This window comes from Saccopteryx leptura, chromosome 2 (assembly GCF_036850995.1).
Source record: "Saccopteryx leptura isolate mSacLep1 chromosome 2, mSacLep1_pri_phased_curated, whole genome shotgun sequence".
Taxonomy (NCBI): domain Eukaryota; kingdom Metazoa; phylum Chordata; class Mammalia; order Chiroptera; family Emballonuridae; genus Saccopteryx; species Saccopteryx leptura.
This window is the reverse complement of record NC_089504.1, coordinates 258865844-258888154: the sequence shown is the minus strand read 5'-3', so window position 1 is coordinate 258888154 and position 22311 is coordinate 258865844. Positions and strand designations below refer to the sequence as shown.

At 39.9% G+C, this 22311-nt stretch overlaps 1 protein-coding gene across 3 annotated transcripts in view; it reads left to right on the top strand.

The window, feature by feature from the left end:
* RC3H1 (ring finger and CCCH-type domains 1) overlaps positions 1-13991 on the top strand; it is an 84620-nt gene extending 70629 nt beyond the window's left edge. For 2 of the 3 annotated variants that reach the window (XM_066371549.1, XM_066371548.1), the window contains exons 14-20: positions 5105-5257; positions 7089-7302; positions 7772-7862; positions 7993-8125; positions 9322-9492; positions 11354-11469; positions 13153-13991. In XM_066371549.1, coding sequence (XP_066227646.1) covers positions 5105-5257; positions 7089-7302; positions 7772-7862; positions 7993-8125; positions 9322-9492; positions 11354-11469; positions 13153-13303 — 1029 coding nt within the window. In that variant the 3' untranslated portion in view covers positions 13304-13991. The remainder of the gene's footprint in view (positions 1-5104; positions 5258-7088; positions 7303-7771; positions 7863-7992; positions 8126-9321; positions 9493-11353; positions 11470-13152) is intronic. The other variant, XM_066371550.1, reaches the window with a different exon arrangement.
* The last annotated feature ends 8320 nt before the right edge of the window (positions 13992-22311 follow it).

The window sequence follows — 22311 nt, the reverse complement described above, 5'->3', positions numbered from 1 at the left end:
CCCAGAGGATATTTCATTGACCCAGTCCATCCTTTCCCAGTGCCCTGTAGTCACCTTTATCATCATAATCAGGTCACCTTTGTCATGGTCAGGTGACTATATATTCTGTTGCACTAATACATTTCTGTGTTCTTACACCAACACCACAGTGTCTTAATGTAGTTTTTTTTTTTTTCTTTAATAGAGACAGAGAGAGTCAGAGAGAGCAATAGACAGGGACAGAAAGACAGGAATGGAGAGATGAGAAGCATCAATCATTAGTTTTTTGTTGTGCATTGCGACACCTTAGTTGTTCTTGATTGCTTTCTCATATGTGCCTTGACCGCAGGCCTTCAGCAGACCGAGTAACCCCTTGCTTGAGCCAGCGACCTTGGGTCCAAGCTGGTGAGCTTTTGCTCAAACCAGATGAGCCCTCGCTCAAGCTGGCAACCTCGGGGTCTCAAACCTGGGTCTTCCACATCCCAGTCCAACGCTGTATCCACTGCGCCACCGCCTGGTCAGGCTTAATGTAGTATTATAGTACATCTTAATATATGGGGATGTTTGTTTTCCAGTTTTGTTCTTCAAAGTTACCTTTGCTATTCTTGGTCCTTGAAATTTCCAGATACATTTCAGAGTCAGCGTTTTGTTATTCATGAAAATATCTGCTGCAGTTTTTATTAGGATTGCATTGACTATGGATCTGCACTGTCCATTTTGTAGTCACGAGCCATATGTGGCTATTGAGGGCTTAAAATGTGGCTGGTCCAAATTCACATGTGCTATAAGCATAAAATATACACTGTATCTGAAGATTTAGCACCCAAAAGTAAAATACTCCATTAATATATTTCTGTTAATGACATGTTAAAATGATAATGCTTTGGATATAGTAGCTTTAAAAATGTGTATTATTAAAATTCATTTCACCTGTTTATTTTTAAATGGAGCTACTAGAGATTTTTAAATTACATGTGTGGGTCTCATATTTCCATTAGAGTTGCTTTAGATCATCTGGGAAGAAGTGACATCGTCTCAGTATTGAGTCTCAAAGAACATGGTCTTTCCTCTCCTTTTTTTTTTTTTTTTTTTTGGTATTTTTCTGAAGTTGGAAACGGGGAGGCAGTCAGACAGACTCCCACATGCGCCCGACCGGGATCCACCCGGCATGCCCACCAGGGGGCGACGCTCTGCCCATATGGAGCGTTGCTCTTTTGCAACCAGAGGCATTCTAGCGCCTGAGCCATCCTCAGTGCCCGAGCCAGCTTTGCTCCAATGGAGCCTTGGCTGCGGGAGGGGAAGAGAGAAAGAGGAAGGAGAGGGCGAGGGGTGGAGAAGCAGATGGGTGCCTCTCCTGTGTCCCCTGGCTGAGAATTGAACCCAGGACTCCTCCTGCACACCAGGCTGATGCTCTACCGCTGAGCCATCCGGCCAGGGCCTCCTCTCCAATTTTAAATTTCTCTCAATAATGTCATATGTCATATAGTTTTCAGTATTATATATCTTTCATTAAAGCTATTCCTAGTTTAACTGATTTTTTAAGGTATTTTACATAGAATCCTTTTTTGAAGTTTTCTTTTTTCTTTGTTATTTATTTATTTATTTATTTTGTGACAGAGGCAGAGACAGAGAGAAAGACAGATAGGGACACAGACAGGAAGGGAGAGAGATGAGAAACATCAGTTCTTTCTTGTAGCACCTTAGTAGTTCATTGACTACTTTCTCATATGTGCCTTGACTGGGGGCTACAGCAGACAGAGTGACCCCTTGCTCAAACCAGTGACCTTGGGCAAGCTGGTGAGCCTTGCTCAAACCAGATGAGCCTGCACTCAAGCTGGCGACCTTGGGGTTTCAAACCTGGGTCCTCCACGGCCCAGTCTGATGCTCTATCTACTGCACCACCGCCTGGTCAGGCTCTCTCTGTTATTAATATAGACAAAATAGGTTTTTGTATATCTCCCTTTATATTCAGCAAATTTGCTAATCTTATTAATTTTAGTGCTTATTAGTGGATTCTTTTGGATTTTTTTTATCTTATTTTTATTAATTTTAATGCAGTGACATTGATAAATCAGGGTACATATGTTCCTTGAAAACATCTCCAGATTATTTTGACCTTTGATTATGCTGCATACCCCTCACTCAAAGTCAAATCGTCCTCGGTCACCTTCTATCTGGTTTTCTTTGTGCCCCTACCCTACCCCTACCCCCTCCCTCTCCTTCCTCACCCCCTCCCCACCCCTCCACCCCACCCCTCCACCCCACACCCTGTTACCATCACATTCTTGCCCATGTCCCCAAGTCTCATTTTTACGTTCCATCTATGCGTGGGTTCATATAGTTCTTAGTTTTTTCTGATTTACTTATTTCACTCCGTATAATGTTATCAAGGTCCATCCATGTTATTGTAAATGATCCGATGTCATCATTTCTTATGGCTGAGTAGTATTCCATAGTATATATGTACCAAAGCTTTTTAATCCACTCGTCCTCTGACGGACACTTGGGCTGTTTCCAGAACTTCGCTATTGTGAACAATGCTGCTATAAACATGGGGGTGCATTTCTCCTTCTGGAACCATATTTGACAGTACATCTGCTAAGGGGTTAATAACCAAAATTTATAAAGAACTTGTAAATCTCAACACCAGAAAGACAAACAATCCAATCAAAAAATGGGCAAAAGAAATGAATAGATACTTCTCCAAAGAGAATATACAGATGGCTAATAGGCATATGAAAAAAATGCTCAACATCACTAATCATTAGAGAAATGCAAATTAAAAACACAATGAGATATCACCTCACACAGGTTAGAATGGCACTCATCAACAAAACAACACAGAATAAGTGCTGGCGAGGATGTGGAGAAAAGGGAACCCTCCTGCACTGCTGGTGGGAATGCAGACTGGTGCAGCCACTGTGGAAAACAGTATGGAGATTCCTCAAAAAATTGAAAATCGAACTGCCTTTTGACCCAGCCATCCCACTTTTAGGAATATACCCCAAGGACACCATAGAACGGTTCCAGAAGGAGAAACGCACCCCCATGTTTATAGTGAAGATCTTTTGGATTTTTGATGCACACAGTCATTTCCTCTGTGAATAAGGACCATTTTGGTTTTTGCTTTTCCTTTTCAATCTTTATTTCTCCCGTTTTTTTCTTATCTTGTGATAGCTAGTCCTCCAAAATAGTGTTGAATAAAAGGGATGGAAAAAAGGTGGGATGATAGCTTATTTGACTTACTTGCAATCTTTTAGTGAATGGAGCTTTTAATATTTCACCATTATATTTGCTGTAGGTATTTTTGTAGATAATATTTTTTTATCAAATTAATGAAATTACACTCTGTTTGGGGTTTTTTTATTATTATTATTATTATTATTATTTTGTTGTTAGGGTGAGAGACAGACAGACAGGAAAGGAGAGAGATGAGAAGTATCAACTCGTAGTTGCGATACCTTAGTTGTCCATCGATTGCTTCTCCTACATCCCTTTACTGGGAGGGTCTCAAGACGAGCCAGTAACCCCTTGCTCAAGCCAGCGACCTTGGGCTCAAGCCAAGAACCATAAGATCATCTCTATGATCCCATGCTCAAGCCAGCAACCCAGTGCTCAAGTTGGTGAGTCTACACGCAAGCCAGATGAGCTTGCGTTCAAACCAGTGACCTCAGGGTTTCTAACCTGGGACCTCAGCATCCCAAGTCGACACTCTACTGCACCACCACCAATCAGGCATACTATTTTTATAAATGAGTTATGCCAAAGATTTATTTAAATAATGAAGAAAGTAGCAGGATGGTAAAGTTGATTTAAAAAATAGGAGAGATAGGCCTGACTAGTGGTGGGACAAGGGATAGAACATCAATCCAGGATACTGAGGTTCCCAGTTCAAATTCCCCAGCTTTCCAGCTTGAGTGCAGGCTTGCCAGCTTGAGCACAGGGTCACTGACTTGAGTACAGGATCATCGTCATGATTCCAGTTTCACTGGCTTAAACCCAGAGGTTGCTAGCTTGAAGCCCAAGTTCATAAAAGCACTTTGAAAACCACAAAGCATTATGCAAACATGAATGTTGTGATTTTAGTAAAAATACATTAAACCTGGAATAGCTGTTCTGTCGTTACATAATTTTAGAACTCCTCTTGAGAAAACAAAATTAGGCATCTTATCCTTTTTACTTCATTGACTCAACCTCAGAACGAGAATTTTTTCAATGTGAATTAATTACTGTTAAAGAGATTTTAGTAAATCAGTTATTACTATATAGAACATTATGATATAGAACAAGCACTATATAGAACATTGAAAATAATTTTAATGCTCTTGTTTACCTGGAATGTTACTGAAAGAAACATTGAGGGGAGGGTTTTACAAAACAAGAGCTTGGTACATATTTGCTTACGTGTCAACTTCATCTTATGAGGAAGAAGAAGAGATCAAACCTCAAAAATTCTAGCTTGAGGCCCTGGCCGGTTGGCTCAGCGGTAGAGCGTCGGCCTAGCGTGCGGAGGACCCGGGTTCGATTCCTGGCCAGGGCACTCAGGAGAAGCGCCCATTTGCTTCTCCACCCCTCCGCCACGCCTTCCTCTCTGTCTCTCTCTTCCCCTCCCGCAGCCGAGGCTCCATTGGAGCGAGAATGGCCCGGGCACTGGGGATGGCTCTGTGGCCTCTGCCTCAGGCGCTAGAGTGGCTCTGGTCGCAACATGGCGACGCCTAGGATGGGCAGAGCATCCCCCCTGGTGGGCAGAGCTTCGCCCCATGGTGGGCGTGCCGGGTGGATCCCGGTCGGGCGCATGCGGGAGTCTGTCTGACTGTCTCTCCCTGTTTCCAGCTTCAGAAAAATGCAAAAGAAAATGCAAAAAAAAAAAAAAAAAATTCTAGCTTGATTCCTTGAAAGACACTGAGACTCTTCTTTATTGACCTTCTGCTAACAAAGTAGAAAAGCTAAACATCATTCTTCACTTGTTTTATATTTTTTATGGTCTATAAAAATCTATTGTGACAAATCAAATAATCATTATTATATTGTTCTAGCATATGATGTTCTAAGGAATTCCTGCTTTCTTGTTACTCAGAGACCCACTTCCTATTATTTATTTTCTTTTGTTTTTTTCTGTCTGTAGTTTTCCGATGAAGACTTGAAGGCAGCTGGCAAATACAAAGGAAATGACTATAGCCAGTACTCTCCCTGGTCATGTGACACCATCGGCTCCTACATTGGAACCAAAGATGCAAAACCCAAAGATATTGTGGCAGCAGGGAGTATGGAAATAATGGTAGGTGTAATATCTAAGCCATAGTTAATACAAGTCAAGATAAAACAAATGATCCCCCGTTATAGTGCAGGCACAAATAATGAGCTTTGCTTAAGAGTTTCAGGTCATATTCTGTACTGTGCGATTGAATTCTGTTTGAACTATACTTTCGTTGTTTTTCAGGTGTAAATAAAATTGTTTTAATACCTAGACAAATAACATTTATTATATTTCTGTACAACTAGCTATTAATTCAACAGCTGTTTAGAAATTAAATTATTTTGCATAATTAATCAAGATATTGGATTTCTTGTCCAAGTAAATTATAACTCTTACAGCTCTGAAGTTTAACCAACAAAGTTGAATCTAGTGAACAAGAGTAGCATTTGAGTCAGAATTAAAGCTGCTCAGCCTCAAGTAAGCTGTCATATACTGAAATATTATGCTATTTTGTTTTCTTAGTAAAAAATAATGCAACACCAGTGTATCTAATACCTGAGCTTAAACTATATCACTATTTTATCTTAATTGCTTCCTTTTTTTTAAAGAAATAAAACTTTGCAAATTAGTTAAATCCTCCTGTACATACCTTCCTAATCTCCTATTTCCCCTCTCCTCCCCTAGAGGTAGCCTCCATCATGAATTGAGAGTTTATCATTTCATGGATAATTTTATACTTTCTAAACAATTTTGTTTTGTATGTTTATAGACCTTATAAGTATTTTATATTCAATTTGCATTTTCACTCAGCATTATTTCTGAGATGTATCCAAATTTATACCTATAGTTCCAGTTCATTCATTTTAACTGCTTTTATCTGATACCGTTGTGTGATAACTGATATCCTACAATAAATAAATTGTTTATTTTCCTGTTGTTGGATATTTAGACTATTTTTTATCTTTTACTATTATGTACAGTGCTACAGTGAACATTTTTGTGTCTCCTTGTGCACATGCATGAGCATTATGCTTAGAAGTGCTATTGCTGGGTTGGAAAGTATGCTTTGACTGTTAAACTGTTTGCCTTTACTAACTGCAAGAGGGTTTCCTAGGTCTTACATTGGCTTTCGTAGACAAGTACTTGTCCAGCTGGTGATAAAAAAGGAAGACTTGGATGCTAATGCCACTGTAAATGAGTAAAGTGATACCTAGAGCATAAATGTGGTTAGATGCCAGAGGGAAAGAGGGGAGGAGACGGGGGTGGAGGAGAAGGAAGAAGAAAATGTTTTTCTTCTTTTGTTTTTCTGTGATGGAATTAGGACACACTGCTTTTAGGCCATAAGAACAGCTTCTGCCTGACCTGTGGTGGCGCAGTGGATAAAGCGTCGACCTGGAAATGCTGAGTTCGTCAGTTCAAAACCCTGGGCTTGCCTGGTCAAGGCACATATGGGAGTTGATGCTTCCAGCCCCTCCACCCTTCTCTCTCTCTCTCTCTCTCTCTCTCCCTCCCTCCCTCTCCTCTCTAAAATGAATAAATAAAAATTAAAAAAAAAAAAAAAACTTCTCTAAGAACAAAATGAGGTAAGAAGGTAGAGATAGACAGGAACTGTTGCTTTGTACCCGGCTTTCAGAAAGTTACTATATGAGAGTAACAAATATTTTCAGAATAAAACTCATTTCCTTAAATCAGTAAATAATAAAAATGTTTGTCATGCTAACCTGGATATAAATGAAAATCTAAACAGGTGAAAGAAGTCTAGACCAGTGTTTCTCAGACATGAATATCTAGGAATGTTAAATGCAAGTTCAAATTCTGTCAGACGTTTACTCTTTTTTAACCTCATTACAGAGCTAGAGGAAGTTATGTAAGCGATCTAAGTGTGGGGTGGCTCTCTCATTTTTCTTATCAGAATGTGGAGAGCAAAGGAGTGAGAGACCAGCGATTAGATCATCAGAGAAGAGCAGCAGACGCCAGTGATGACGACCTCATCCCATTCGGAGACCGGCCAACAGTATCTCGGTTTGGTGCCATCTCTCGAACTTCCAAAACAATATATCAGGGAGCTGGCCCTCTGCAGGCGATGGCACCTCAAGGAGCTCCCACAAAACCTATTAACATTTCAGGTAAGAAGCGCAGGGGTGCGTTCATCTGGAGGGTTCACATACATGACCCCTGACCCCAGCACTATCCCTGCTGTCCACTGACTGACTATGCTTTCTGTAATCTCCCAAGACAGTCATTTGCAGACTTTCCCATGGAATGGTCTCCTTAGGAAGGTAATTATAACGCAGGCAATTCTGTGGGTACCAACTAAAATTAAATGTATAAGGAGATTGCCTGTCTTTTATAATAGCTTCATTGCTCTTTATTAAAGTAACACATTTTTATTTTTAAAAAATTTAAACAAAAGGAAAAATTACAAAGACTGCTGTTTCTTTGGGGAGAAAACAAACATCAGTGCCCTGTTACTATATTGATAGACTTCTCTCCAGATAGCTGGGCCCACGATTAGTCTGTGCCTTTCAAACCATGGCTGCCTTTGGAGATCAGTCTGTGACTTGTGTTACACTGCAGTGCACTGCTCTCTTACAGATTACAGTCCGTATGGGGCCCACGGGGGCTGGGGAGGCTCTCCATACTCCCCTCATCAGAACATGCCTTCTCAGGGACACTTCAGTGACAGGTATGAGTCATTTTTTTGTGCTTCTATAAACCTTTAAAATGATTCAGCTGCTCTTATTTTGTTCTTCTGTTCATTATTTTTTTTAAAAAAACAATTTTTAATTTATTCTATGCTTTCTTTCCCACCAAAGGGAGAGAATATCTGTGTCAGAAGTGGCCAGTCATGGAAAACCCCTTCCGTCTGCCGACAGGGAACAGCTACGGCTAGAACTACAGCAGCTAAACCACCAAATTAGTCAACAGACCCAGCTACGTGGGCTAGAGGTACCAGACTGTAGCCTTTTTTTTTTTACTTTATTTTATTTTTTAATTTATTCATTTTAGAGGGGAGAGAGAGAGAGAGGAAGGGGGGAGAAATAGGAAGCATAAACTCCCATATGTGCATTGACCAGGCAAGTCCAGGGTTTTGAACCGGCGACCTCAGCATTATCCACTGCACCACAGGTCAGGCTGTAGTCATTTTTTATTCTGGTTTGTGAAGGCTGCTCAAAGAGGTTTTAGAAGGAGGATCTGTTGAGGTACTATGAACACAAACTTGAAAGTCTACTTAAAAGTTAGTATACGTGTTCTTTCTTCAAAGAATTTAAGTATTTATTGTTTAGTTCTGAAATAATGGGCAACTTAGAATTTTTTTACCTGAGAATAGAAGACAGGTTATCTAGATGTTCCCAATAGATACTTATCAACATGTGCTGTAGCTTAAGATTGATTTTTAATTTCTCATATCTTTTTTTTAATTTCTCTTAGTTCCTTTAATTCCCAGCATTTATTTATACATCTTTTTAAAAAGCTTAGATTTTTTACTTTAAAAAACATAGTCTCTGTATAATAATAGCACCTTCATTAATATAGTTTTTTAGTTTACAAGTTACTATCACATATTATTTGACCCCTTCAATGTTCCTGACATGTAGGCTAGGCAGCTGTTACCATTCCCTTTTTTTTTGGTTGAACTTTATTAGTTTCACAGAGGTTGAAACATGAACCTTGGTCTTCAAACACCAAATTCGGTGTTCTGGTAATTCGTAGCTTTTTCTCTTAGTTTGAAATTTCTAGCCTCATTTTCTATCCCAAAAGAATATCAGCAGCATTTGGAAGCTTGCCACATGTTTAACTCAACTGTGGTTAAAGGTCCTTGCTATTAATGAGGTTTCATTGAAATAAATTACAGGATTCACTTCAGAGAAAATTCAGTAAATGAACGGGAAGAATGTACATTTATAGTTGACTTCTCTAAGAGCAACTTATACCTAAGATTAAATTACTATTTATTAAGTTTAAATTCACTATTTTTATTTTTTTAACGATATGCAAAGAAAGAGACAGTGCCTTATAGTTGCATTTTTATTGCAAATACCTGAATGATAAGCTGCTTATGGCTGTGGTCTCAAATAGGCCTGGCCATCCAAGCATGGCGTGAAATGTGTTGAGTTGTGTATGTGCTTGGCTTCGTGCACTAGGCTGTTAGTAACAGGCTGGTGTTGCAGAGGGAGGCAAACACCTTGGCAGGCCAGTCCCAGCCTCCACCACCACCTCCAAAGTGGCCTGGGATGATCTCAAGTGAGCAGCTGAGCTTGGAACTGCACCAGGTGGAGAGGGAGATCGGGAAGAGAACCCGGGAACTGAGCCTGGTGAGTGTTCTGGTGGGAAAAGAGAGGGAGGGAAGGTGAAAGGAAAGCTTCTTTGTGGTTGTGTCACAGAACTCCGGCTCTGGAGTTCTAGAATTGTCCAGAACTACAGAAGCATCACCCCAAGGCACTCCAGTGAGTGATTAATAGAATAAGTCTCAAAGATGGGCTTTCATCTATTTTATCATTCCTCTCCTCATTCCCTTTTGGTTTGAGTGTCTTCTTTGTCTTAGGATTTTACATTACAGAAATCGTTTAGGGAAAACGACATTATTGGGAAGTTCCTAAATTTCTGTTAAACAGACATATTAAGATACCTCTACCCTGGCTAGATACCTCAGTTAGTTAGAACATTGTCCCAAAGTACAAAGCTTGCCAGTTTGATCCCAGGTCAGGACATATACAGGAATAAATTGATGTTCCTCCCCTCTTTCTTCCTTTCTCTGCCTCTCTTCCCCTCTCTCCCACTCCCTCTCCTCCCTCCTCCCTCCCTTCTTCCTTCCTTCCCTCTCTCTCTAAAATTAATAAATAAAAAGTTAAAAAAAATACTGATTAGGGAAGCAGGGGAGGGGCGTGGTGTTTATGATTCTGGTATTACCATCTTGTTACAGAAAGATATATTACCAAATAGTGTTCTAGTTTTCATAGCCCTTCAGTTATTGATGACCTGGTTTTTGTTATGCATGTGATGCAGCTACACATTCTTCCCTATAGAATTGTATCCATGGATATGCTTAGGGTTTGCTTCATAGTACACTAACATTTCAGTAAAAAATTATTTTTATTTTTTATTTTTTGGTGACAGGGACAGAGAGAGACAGAGGGGCAGATAAGGACAGACAAACAGAAAGGGAGAGAGATGAGAAGCATCAATTCTTTGTTGCAGCACCTTTGTTGTTCATTGATTGCTTTCTCATATGTGCCTTGACTGGGGGGCTACAGCAGAGCGTGTGACCCCTTGCTCAAACCAGATGAGCCCGCGCTCAAGCCGCGACCTTGGAATTTCAAACCTGGATCCTCCATATCCCAGTTTGATGCTCTATCCACTGCACCACCGCCTGGTCAGGCCATTTCAGTAAATTTTGAACCATTCTCCTAGGTTGCATATAATTGACTTTTTTGTTGTGTAGTTTTCACCTTTTTTAGTTTTCACATTTTTTCTGAGCAAATAAATGAATGGGCTAGTTTTCCAGTTTTCCTTAAGTAGATTACAGCTAGATATTATATTTGTCTTTTTTTTCTAAGTCATTATTTATTGCAAGATATTTCTACGTTAACTTGAAGCATTTACTCCCTGCCTGATCAGGCGGTGGTGCAATAGATAGAGAGCATCAGCCTGGGATGCAGAGGACCCAGGTTCAAACCCCAGAGGTCGCCAACTTGGGTGTGGGCTCACCAGCTTGAGCACGGGATCACTGGCTTGAGCATGGGATCATAGACATGACCCATAGTCTCTGGTTGAGCCAAAGGTCGCTGGCTCAGCTATAGTCCCCCCCATCAAAGCACATATGAGAGCAATCAATGAACAACTAAGATGATGGAATGAAGAATTGATGCTTCTCATCTTTCTTCCTTCCTGTCTGTCTGTCCCTTATTTGTCCCTCTCTCTGTCTCTCTGTCTCATAAAAAAAAAAAGTAAAAGGAAAAGCATTTACCCCCTTATTGTCCAGCTTGGGTAGTGAGCAAGTGGGTTGTACTCAGTTGTGTTTTGTGTATGTCTCTCTTTTACTCTGCCTGTTTCTTTAGTGATTTTACAAAACTAAATGTTTTCTGGATCATCAGTTTGAATTATCTATGTTTTGGCTCTCTCCCATTAGCACTATTAAATGGAAGCTAATTGAATTTTTTTTCTTCTTTTTCAAAGGAGAACCAGTGTTCTCTGGACATGAAAAGTAAATTGAATACAAGTAAACAAGCAGAAAATGGACAACCGGAGCCACAAAATAAGGTTCCAGCTGAGGACCTTACATTGACATTCAGGTAAAGAAAGGGACATTTTCATAGTCATATATTACCCAGTCATGACAGGAATACCCTTAGAAATATTATGTGATTTTTAAAATATCATTATTCTATATACATTGAGAAAATAATCTTTTTTTTATAAATTGAAGAGTTATAAAACTTATTTTTAGACTAGATCAAGGTTGATTTATATGTTAAGACCTAACAGACATTTTCTGGTTATTTTTTCTTCTTCCCCTTGTGCTTTGATTTATTTGAAACCAATATTTACATTTTGATGTACGTCTTTCCAGTCTTTTTTTACAATGTGAACATTTAGCCTCTTTCAAACCCCCCACCACTTCATCACCCTGGTTTGTTTGTTTTTTGTTTTTGTTTTTGTTTATTTCTGAAGCTGGAAACGGGGAGAGACAGTCAGACAGACTCCTGCATGCGCCCGACCGGGATCCACCCGGCACGCCCACCAGGGGCGACGCTTTGCCCACCAGGGGGCGATGCTTTGCCCCTCCGGGGAGTCACTCTGCCGTGACCAGAGCCACTCTAGCGCCTGGGGCAGAGGCCAAGGAGCCATCCCCAGTGCCCGGGCCATCCTTGCTCCAATGGAGCCTTGGCTGCGGGAGGGGAAGAGAGAGACAGAAAGGAAGGAGGGGGGGGGTGGGGGGTGGAGAAACACATGGGCACTTCTCCTATGTGCCCTGGCCAGGAATCGAACCCGGGTCCCCCGCACGCCAGGCCGACGCTCTACCACTGAGCCAACCGGCCAGTCACCCTGGTTTTTAAATTGGTGTGTCCCATATGATCTAATAATTCTTCTGTATGTGTGGTCTGGTGTACCACGCTGCAATAAACAATACTGAAGTTAATTCTTTGTACGTCGTTAAGTATTTCTTGAGCATATTTTGAGATTTTTGATACATAGTCCTGAGTTGCCTCCTGATAGTATATAGCAATAACTCTAATGTTGCCTTCAGGCTTAGGGTTTGGTGCTTTCAAATTCGTACGTTATTTTGGGTTCAGAACAATTTCTTTTATTAGGGGTCAGCACCTTTTCTTAAAGGCCAGATTGTAAATATTTAAAAGTAGAGATTTTACAATCTCTGTCAAAATTCTCAATTCTGCCATTGTAGTGTGAAATCTGCCGTAAAGATGAGCAGAGGCTGTGTTCCAATAAAACTTTATTTACAATAACTGACAGCTGGCTGGCTTCAGTTTGCCAAGCTCTGTGCGAAAGCATGGATATAGAGCTATACATAAAAGTTTGAAAGCCAGCCCTGGCCGGTTGGCTCAGTGGTAGAGCGTCGGCCTGGCGTGCAGGAGTCCCGGGTTCGAATCCCGGCCAGGGCACACAGGAGAAGCGCCCATCTGCTTCTCCACCCCTCCCCCTCTCCTTCCTCTCTGTCTCTCTCTTCCCCTCCCGCAGCCAAGGCTCCATTGGAGCAAAGATGGCCTGGGCGCTGAAGATGGCTCTGGTTGCAACAGAGTGACACCCCAGATGGGCAGAGCATCGCCCCCTGCTGGGCGTGCCGGGTGGATCCCGGTCGGGCTCATGCAGGAGTCTGTCTGACTGCCTCCCCGTTTCCAACTTCAGAAAAATAAAAAATAAAAAGTTTGAAAGCCATCAATACAGTCTCCATGCTGCTGAAAGAATTGTTGATTTTATTCTACTGAATACATCATTTGTTTTTTTAACATTAACAGTGATGTGCCGAATGGATCAGCCTTGACACAAGAGAACATCAGCCTCCTGTCAAACAAGACCAGCGCTCTGACCCTGTCAGAGGACCCCGAGGGAGGGGGAGACAACAAGGACTCCTCGCGATCAGGAGTCACACCCAGCTCTGCGCCCTGAAACATGCCGAGCCAGTCGTACTTTTATCTCCTGCTCCTCCCCGGTTTGTGGGCAGAGGGGTGGAAGGACGGTGACTTCTACACTTTCTCTGAGAGTGGTCAGAGCAATCCAGGAAGAGCACCAGAGGCCATGTGCACAAACACCACTACTAAAAGCAAACCCTGCACATAGATCACATTAATGCATTTTTTAATTTAAAAAAAAAGAAAAAGAAAAAGAAAATTAGCAGTATCTGCAAGCAATTCAGATTAAATTTGTTTTTGTTCTGTGAATGAACTTTATTTTAATAACTTTGGACGCCTTGGATCCAGGGCTTTAAAAAAAAAAGAAGATATTATATATACACTCTGTTTGATTAATTGTATGATCTTAATGAAGTAGGTTTTTCTTGTATTTTGGTATTATTACATACCCAGTGTATAATTCTTTCCCTGCAATCCTTTCCCAGCAATCCTTTCCCATTCTCACACCCCCATAAATTAAGAGACAGAAAGCACCAGCCTTTCTGAGAATTCTGTGGTTCTTGACAAACAAAAGGACAGTAACAGACTAGTGATTAGAAATGTGCAGCAAACCAAGTTTTCCATGAGCTGTTATTTGAAAGCCATGATTATCTTTTCCTCTCTGGGTCAGAATCTTCATGAGTAGGTATGTTTTCCTATGTCATTAAAACTTTTTGTTGTGCTTCTTTAGAGGGCTTTATTTCTTGTTTCTGTTTTTAACTTTTCACAGATGATTGCCAGACAATTAATTCATTTTTGAAGTCCTCATTTCCACATGGTGGGTCCTTTCCATCCTCTTAATGTCACCAAAAAGCCGAAACAGTGTCTTAGGATGTTGGTTAGATTGAAATGGAGATTATTTTAAGAATGAACTGTAACTTATCAGCACTGAAAATACATGATTAGTGTATTGCCTACATTGAGCTGATGGTTGGAAATTTGGATCTGTGCTTTTCCAAATTGAACTTGGGCTGAAATCACAGAATGTTAAAAAAGCAGGGCAACCCACCAACCACGTTTTAAAACTGCAGCACTTGATTTGAACATAAAATGCACAGAGCCACATCATTTCATTGGATGCTTTTGTTCTACCATTAAAACCCAAAATTCTAAAAAAAAAATTCCCATATACTGGCGCCCCTGGCTCTCAGAGAGATTTGCCTGGATTTTAAAAATAATTTGTGAATTGATTCAGTTGTCGCTTTTCAGAATCATTAGCTCAAGTAGGTAGCCATGTACCTAGAAATTAATTTCCATAGACTTGACTTTACAATATTGAAAAGATTCCTCATAAAAATGCTGAAAAGAATAAAGAAGAATTTTTAGTATTGAGTTCTGCTGCACAGGTTCTGATGGCGACGTCTGTCTACTGAACTGAGACCCGACGAAACATGTTCAGTGGGATCGTTTGATACCGTCGCCCTCCCCGCCCCCTCTGCTGGCCCAATTTTTAAAAATTTCCCTTTCTGGATTATACTACTAAAACAGAAAGCACTGGTTATGTAATAAGTTACTGCATTGCTTTGGTTGGGTAAAAGCAAGAATTTGTACTTTTCTTGTTTCTTATTTTCTTAACCCTTAACTCCTGCTGAGGCCATAACCTCAGTCTAAGCTCTGTGTCCATTATACTGTTAACTGAAACAAATTGCGGGGAGGGGGGAGGGTAGTACAGTCCTGCCGTTGCCTACCAGTAGGAGAGTCCAAACAGAACACTCTTTTGAGTAGCAATTATTTAATTTGCCCAGTCAAGGCACCGTGTTTATATACTATTTCACATTGAATTTGATTATGCCCTACAGACCTGGCTGGTCAAGGATTTGATATACACATATTGGCTTGGGATTCGAGCTTTCTTTTTTATTTAAATAAAAATTTATATATATATATTATATATATACAGATATACATAGCTATATCTGTATATATATTGGGTATGTTTTAAGGATTTTTTCGCATGAGCGCAGCTGTTGCGATAAAAGGACTGATTGGGAGGTAGAAGCACTGAATGAAGACAAGGAATTGTTTTTCATTTGAAATCCATATTTCCCTGTTTTGTTAACACACTTGCTTTTTTGCTTTTTTTGTTTTGCTTAAAACCCTCTCAACTCTGTGTTTATTGTTTTTTGGGAGAAGGAGAGAAACTCTGTAGGTCTGACAGAATCCCAAGAGTTTTTTTTCATTTCTCTGTATAACCATAAAAGGCAACATTTTTGGCCCCCAGCCTTCTGTAGGCAGAGTTGGGCAGAGCCTACTTCTCCTTTGGAAGTGTTAGATAATTCCTAAATTTTAGAAGCAGCTGGTTCAATTTGGAGCTCAAAATGATTCTGGTATTAGAAGGAAACGTATGGGTACTGACTTTGTTCAAGTTCTGAATAAAGTAAAATTCCAATTAGGTATCTATTGCAACCCCTAATAACTTCTGTTATTCTTGTTTCCTCCAAATGCACTCATTCTTGCTTTCACCATTTTGATTTCCCAAACTAGTCAGGAATAGGGATTAATTTATGCAGCATTCCTATTCTGAGTAAAATCAGGGAAGCCAGTTTTAAATCAATTTAAAATAGTTTCTTTTACTTTTTAAGATATTCTATTTTGGGGGGTAGGGAGATCCCTTAAATTTTGTAGGCTTAATTCTAGTACCTCTCGTCCCACACTCTGGGAAGGGTAGCTGTGTGAAGGGCAGAAGAGTGATCTGTCCCATGCACCTACAATTGCCTGCTTGATCTCAGTTGTCCTCCTTACCGCTTGGACTGTCTTCCCACTTTCCCAGTGCTCACATGAAGTTTTAGGAATTCAGCAAAGCCTCCGGAGTTTGCAGTTCTTTTTTCCTTTTTGTTGTGATATACTTCATGTGATGCCCCTGTAAAGGGGAGGTAGCCCATTTTGGCAAAACTGCTTTACTCTTTCTTGAACATCATTTTTATCAAAATCTGTGAAAGGCATTTATTTTTGTGGCTTTATGCCTTTAGAAACAGTTAAGAGATTAAACCAGTTAGATAGGAAGTACACTTTTTATGCTTTCTACTTATTAAAATATTAATTTCTTCTCAAGATGACTATTTGCTTTCAGTGAATTCAAAAGTAAAACTGAGACATGAAGATGAACGTGAATGATTCTGAGAGGGTTAAGGCAGAAAGAACAAGCACAGTGTTCATGTGTGTTTAGATAAAACCAGGACTTTATTATAGCTGTGAATATAAAAGTACTTTGACTTACTATTTGCCAGGGGTCTCTGGCAGAGTGTAGAAGAACTAAGAATTAAGATCTCGAGATTCAATTTCTTGACTTCTGTGTAGTTCTTTCGTCTTACTGATATTGTCACAATATAGTCCAGTAGCTGCCATTTCTTGGCTAATTTGCAGAGGCTAATGTGGCCAAAGATCCAATCCTGGTTACTTTTCTAATCAAAAGTTAGTCATAGCATAAATTTCTAGTGATGTTCACATGGTAAGACACTATTTCTAATGCCAGCTACAAATAGTCAACTGCTCAAAATGTGTACAGTTTATGTGGTCAGCATTAATGTGGCGAGTTCCCTTCTCCTCCTCCTTCCCATGTATTTATTCTTTTGCCTAAGAAACATAAAATTGATGTGATTCTTCTTTGCTACATTGAATATATAACCTCATCAGACTTTCCCTAGGTCTTCGGGGTTGGAGCTCAAGAATTGTTTTTTCCCTATTTTTCCGGCTCTTCTCCATTTGGTAAATCCCCCTTGATTTACCCACTGCCCTCCTCAATCCGCAACAGTGACAGTTTGCTGCCTCAAAACAGAGCATTCAAATGAATTCGCTTAGCCAATAACTTCTGTGAAGTTGCCTTTTCTAATGGTGTTATTACTCAGTGATGCACAAATGTGGTATTTGCCCTACTGGTAGGCAAACAAAGGTCTGGGTCAGGATGGTAACCTGCTGTTTTTCTTGTGGGGGGGACTTTTTTTTTTTAAAGGAGAGCCAAAGACTTGTGCTTTACTCTGTTTTGGCTTAGGGGAAATAGTAGCCTTTTTGATTGTGAAACCTTTAAGTATTTGTGAGTTGATTGTACTGTATAAGTAGATTATATCTAAAGTTAACTGTTAAAGTTAGCTGGCCTTATAAAATGTAAAAGTAATGAAAATTCATCAGTTTCTCTTTCATCAGGGAACATGATCTTTTACAATATTATGTGTAAATGGTCCCTTCCCCCCCCCTTTTTTGAGACTATTTTGTCCTGATAGCATGATACCATCTTGTATGTTTTTGGTATATATTCTTTTCTTTACTTGTGCCTAAAGAACAATCTCCTATCACTATGGTCAAGTCATGGGACTGGGTAAAAGAATGCATGAGCATGTGACCAGAGAGAAATAATTAACTAGGGGCTGTATCTGTCAGATGATACTCAGATTCTGAGAAACAGGTTCTTCTCACTAAAGAGTAATTGGTTGCTTTTACTTGTAGACAGATGGTGATGGCCAAAGGTCTTACCATCTTTCTTCCACTTTCTTTTTGTTCATTTCAAAGAACTAAGAGTTTTATACATAAAATCTATCTATAAAAAGCACCTGTAATGATTTGTATTTTATTAAAAGGAAAGGAAGGCCCAGTTTTTAGGAGAAATTAATACGCTGCCTGGAAATTAACTGCAATGCTTACTTAGATTTTTACCTTAAAAGAGTCCAGTTTTGTTTGTTTTATATTTGGTGTTATATTGTTATAGTGTTCTCTTCCTTGAAAACTCTGCCTGTCCTTTAGATAAAAACAAGAGCTCTAAACTAAAGCAGTCACTTTCGACGCCAGAGATTGAATGAACAGCATCTGCTGCTGTTCTCATTTTATTGAGTACCGTAACGCCAGGACACAGTCTGTCCACCGGGGACAGCTGGGATTTTTATATATATTTGCTTTAGCTCAGCTTAATGAAATTTTCCTGCTGAAATGACTTACCAGGAGTTGTAGGTAGATTTCAGTTAATATATATATTTTTAATTCTTAATTCAACTTTTCTGAGCCACTTGAAAAAGAAAACTTTTTGTCAAAAGGCACTGTTAATTATAGTAAATATCAACTTGTTTGATTTTTAAGATTTTATTTCTTTGACTGCTAAAGCTATTTTGCATGTTATAATCTAATTGATGTCATACCAGCTACAATGTTAATAAAGAATCAGAAACTGCCACCACCAGGAAGAAGTAACACCTTCTAATATGTTCCCAGTGGGCAGATTTTCAATACTGCACTGAACAAAGTGGGTAAAGAGCCTTTTGAGATCCTATTGTGATATAGGGACTTACCTACCACTGGAATCCTTGTTTTCAGAGCCTCTGAATTTTCAGCCAAACACTGAATTCCCCCAAACTTTATTCCTGAGCAGAACATCCCTAAGAGCAGTAACCTGTATTTTCACAAGAAAATAAGGCACAATAACCCAAGAGAGAGAACTTAAACCTCAAGACAATATTGTGTCCAAAAATGTATATTTAGAAAAACAAAATCCTGTGGAGTTAGTATATTATATACAACGTAAGGTGACTTATTTTCTTGTATTGAGATCTTGTTTCTGGTCGGTTGGGTTTTGTTTTGTTTAAGTACACAGAGCTCACAAGTCTTTGGCATCCATTCTAGGTTTGTACACTCAGAGTCATCTTATAACTGGAAACTGTCAGGTAGCCCCTCCCCCACCCTGGTGGTATACAGAAGGGTCAAGAAAAGGGTGGAAACAAACTTGGGTGGATAACTAGTTGTCTGGGTTTTTTTGGTTTTGTTTTGCCTGATTTAAAAAAAAAAAAAAATTACTTATTATAACATCTGAACCACCTTGTAAAATATCCCTCTAATTTGAAGTCATTTTAAGCTTTTGTTTATTATTTTTACATCCTCTGTCCAACTAATACACTGTCCTGAGAACTACTTTTAACAGGTGTGTTGTTGCCTAAATTTTCATTATCCCCTTCTCTTAGTTTCTCTTCCCACCTTCTGGGAAGGAAAGAGACTTGGGGAAAACATTTTTTTCTTCATTTTATTCATTGGCGTCATTATCTTACTGTATGAGGAATCTATGAGTTTTTAGAACAAGAGCAGTGGAAAAAGTGAACTAAGATAATAAACCAAACCTTTTACCCACTCAAACATTTTCCAGTTGTGAGATTCCTCTTCCTGTGTGGTCTCCCCCTGTCACCCCTGCTGCACTTTCTCCCTGAGTATGGTCAACTTGGTTTTTAGGCTCATACCAGTCTCCCCGAGACATTCTGCAGTCATTATCACCTTTTTGGGTGGATTTTATTTTGTTTTATTATTTTGTGGGGTTTTTTAAATAACTTTTTAACATAAATGCATATTTGCTTGGGATAGAACTTGTGTAATTTACCAGTCGTATTGATTGTATGTGACTGTGCCCTGCAGAGGTATGTTTAATGAGACAAAGATAATCTAGGGTAGTAAAGGAGCCCATGAGATTTGAGTCAGATTATAAATGATTTCATGAAATCAGTTTTGCGTAGTGAGAATTTAAATCTCCTGTTGCTGAAAATCAGCACCAGACTAAATACTTTTTAAAGTTTTCTTGCATTCCTATGTTCTCCTCGCCTCTGTTCTTTCTTGCCTGCCTGCCTGCCTCCACCGCCTGTTCAGAAATAAAAATGTTGAGCCTTAAAATGACAGCCAATTTTTAAATTGTTGAGGTTTGTGAGAGTTTACTTTTTCCACATGTTTTCAACTTTATAAAGAAAAAAAAAGTGAAGACCAATCAATAGACAGTGGGTTGGAATTTCACAAGCTGTGAAATAATTCTTTAGCATTTGATAAACTGAAATCTTGTTTGAAGACTATTTCCTGGAAGTTCTTTGGGAACAGGGAAAAGAACCTTATTTGAAATAAACCATTTTCCTCTCTTTTTAAATCTGTTTATAGTTCTAATTTTTTAAACAACCTACAAATCAAGCCAGGTGGAAAAACGTAGTAGGAAGGTGTTTGTCTGAATAAATACATGTTCCACTTGTTGCAGGTTTTAGAGAGGATTGGGGCCATCTTTTTCAATTTTGTATTATTTGTGTGCATGTTGTTTCTATCAAAGATGCCACATTTTGTCAAAATGCGATTTCTTTATTACCTTGGAAACTGACTCAGCCTCATGTTGCTCCTAATTAGTGTTTAGGGCTCCCATGAGTTGCAGATAAAAGGAGTATTTTAACAAGTAGAAGGAGGTGATTCACCTTTTGGTTTGTAAATATATGAAAGTGTCTACAAGGTCTTTATCTGCTTTCTGTCAGCATTTATATTAAATGATAAATTAATGAGGAGAAACTGTGTGATCTTTTTTGTAAATGAGTCTGTGCCATCTTATTCTAACCGTGAGATTAATTTCTTACACCTTGTTTTCTTTTTAGGTGAAAAATAGCAAAGTAGATAATGTGCACAAGCAAACGCATACTTGTGGTAGCCAGTTTTGCAGAGAGATCCCAGGAGTTAGTCCCACCTTAAATACAGGACAGTCCAGACTGCTTCATTTGTTATGCAGGATTGCATGTGAGGAATAGGTCATGTTCTGAGACCCTAGTGTCGGTGTTCCATGAGACCTCATGGCCAGCGTCCAGAGTCCTGGCTTCTCTGAGAGTCAGGACCCTCCTTGTGGTGGAGCAACGTGGACCTGCTCTGGGTACTGTCCTGATAGTAGTGGTTATTGCCGTTCTTACTGACTTCTCCTAATTGTCCTACAGTCTGCACCCACTAGTCCTTCCTTGCAGTTAGAGGTTAAATATAGATTTTATTTTTTCTTAGAGTATCACTTTAAATATAAGAAAAAGGGCATGAAGAAAGAGGGAGGGAAGGGAACTACTCCAGACTCAAAGAAACTTAAGATGCAGAAATTAAATACAACACGTAGACTTTGTTAGGATTCTAATTCCAGCAAACCAAATGTACAGAGGCATTTTTGATAGAATTGGGGAAGTTTGATTTCATTGAGTATTGGGTATTAGATGACATCATGGAATGACATTTTTGTTTGTTGCGATAATACCAACATGATTACATAAGAAACTGTCCATATTTTTGTAAAAAATGCCTGACAATGGTTAGAGTTTTCCTTTAAAACTACTAAATACCTTTCTGTTAAAAAATAAAATTACCAATGAAGGTAATTTACTCCCATCCACAGTTAGCAATTAGGTGGCCATAAGTATCCTATCTGACCTCAAGGGGAGGGGCCAGAGCAAAAAAAGTTCAGAAGGAATGAAGGATGGTAAGTGTTGCACAGTCCTTACATATTATTACATCTAGAGTGGGAATTCCACACCAGTCCTACTGTCTTTACCACTTACTTAGGCCTCCCCTGCCCACAACAGTGGGGTACTTTCAGACCCCTTAGACTGCAGCTCACATCGGTTAACGTGTGTCTGTGTGCACGCGCACACGCGCACGCACGTGCACTTCAATCACAGTAACCAGTAAACCCCTCTGCTTTCCCATATGGTGGCTCATTTAGCTAATTTTGGCCAGCCCTACTGGGAACACGACACCCACCACAGTGTTTACCGAATTAATTTATTGAATACTCCCTGAATGTACAGCCCTGTCCAGAAGAAAGAAAGAATAACCTCTACCCTCAGGGAGCTTAGACTCCCCTTACTGAACTTGACATGGATACAGTTTGAAAATAGACAACAGTCATCTATCACCCACTAGACAGAATTACCAAAGAATTATTCAACCACAGTTCTTGGAAGAGAAGGCAAGGAGACAGACAGCTCTGCCTGGCTGGGCAGCAGGGGTCCTGAGGAAGCTGTGTGGAAGGTAAGGCTTGCAGAACGGAGTGGGGGTGGGGGGACGATGGAGACAGACTCCTGGTCAGAGGAAACAGGATGTGCGGACGCTGCGAAGGAGGAAGGAACCCGTGTTATGGAAACTGCGAGGTCACTGAGGCTAGGGCACAGGGAGAGGAGAGGGCCTTGAGGTGAGGCAGGCCAGGTCCTAGGCCCAGGACCCATGCTCAGGTGTTGGGATTTGCTGAGAGTAAAGGGAACCCTGGGA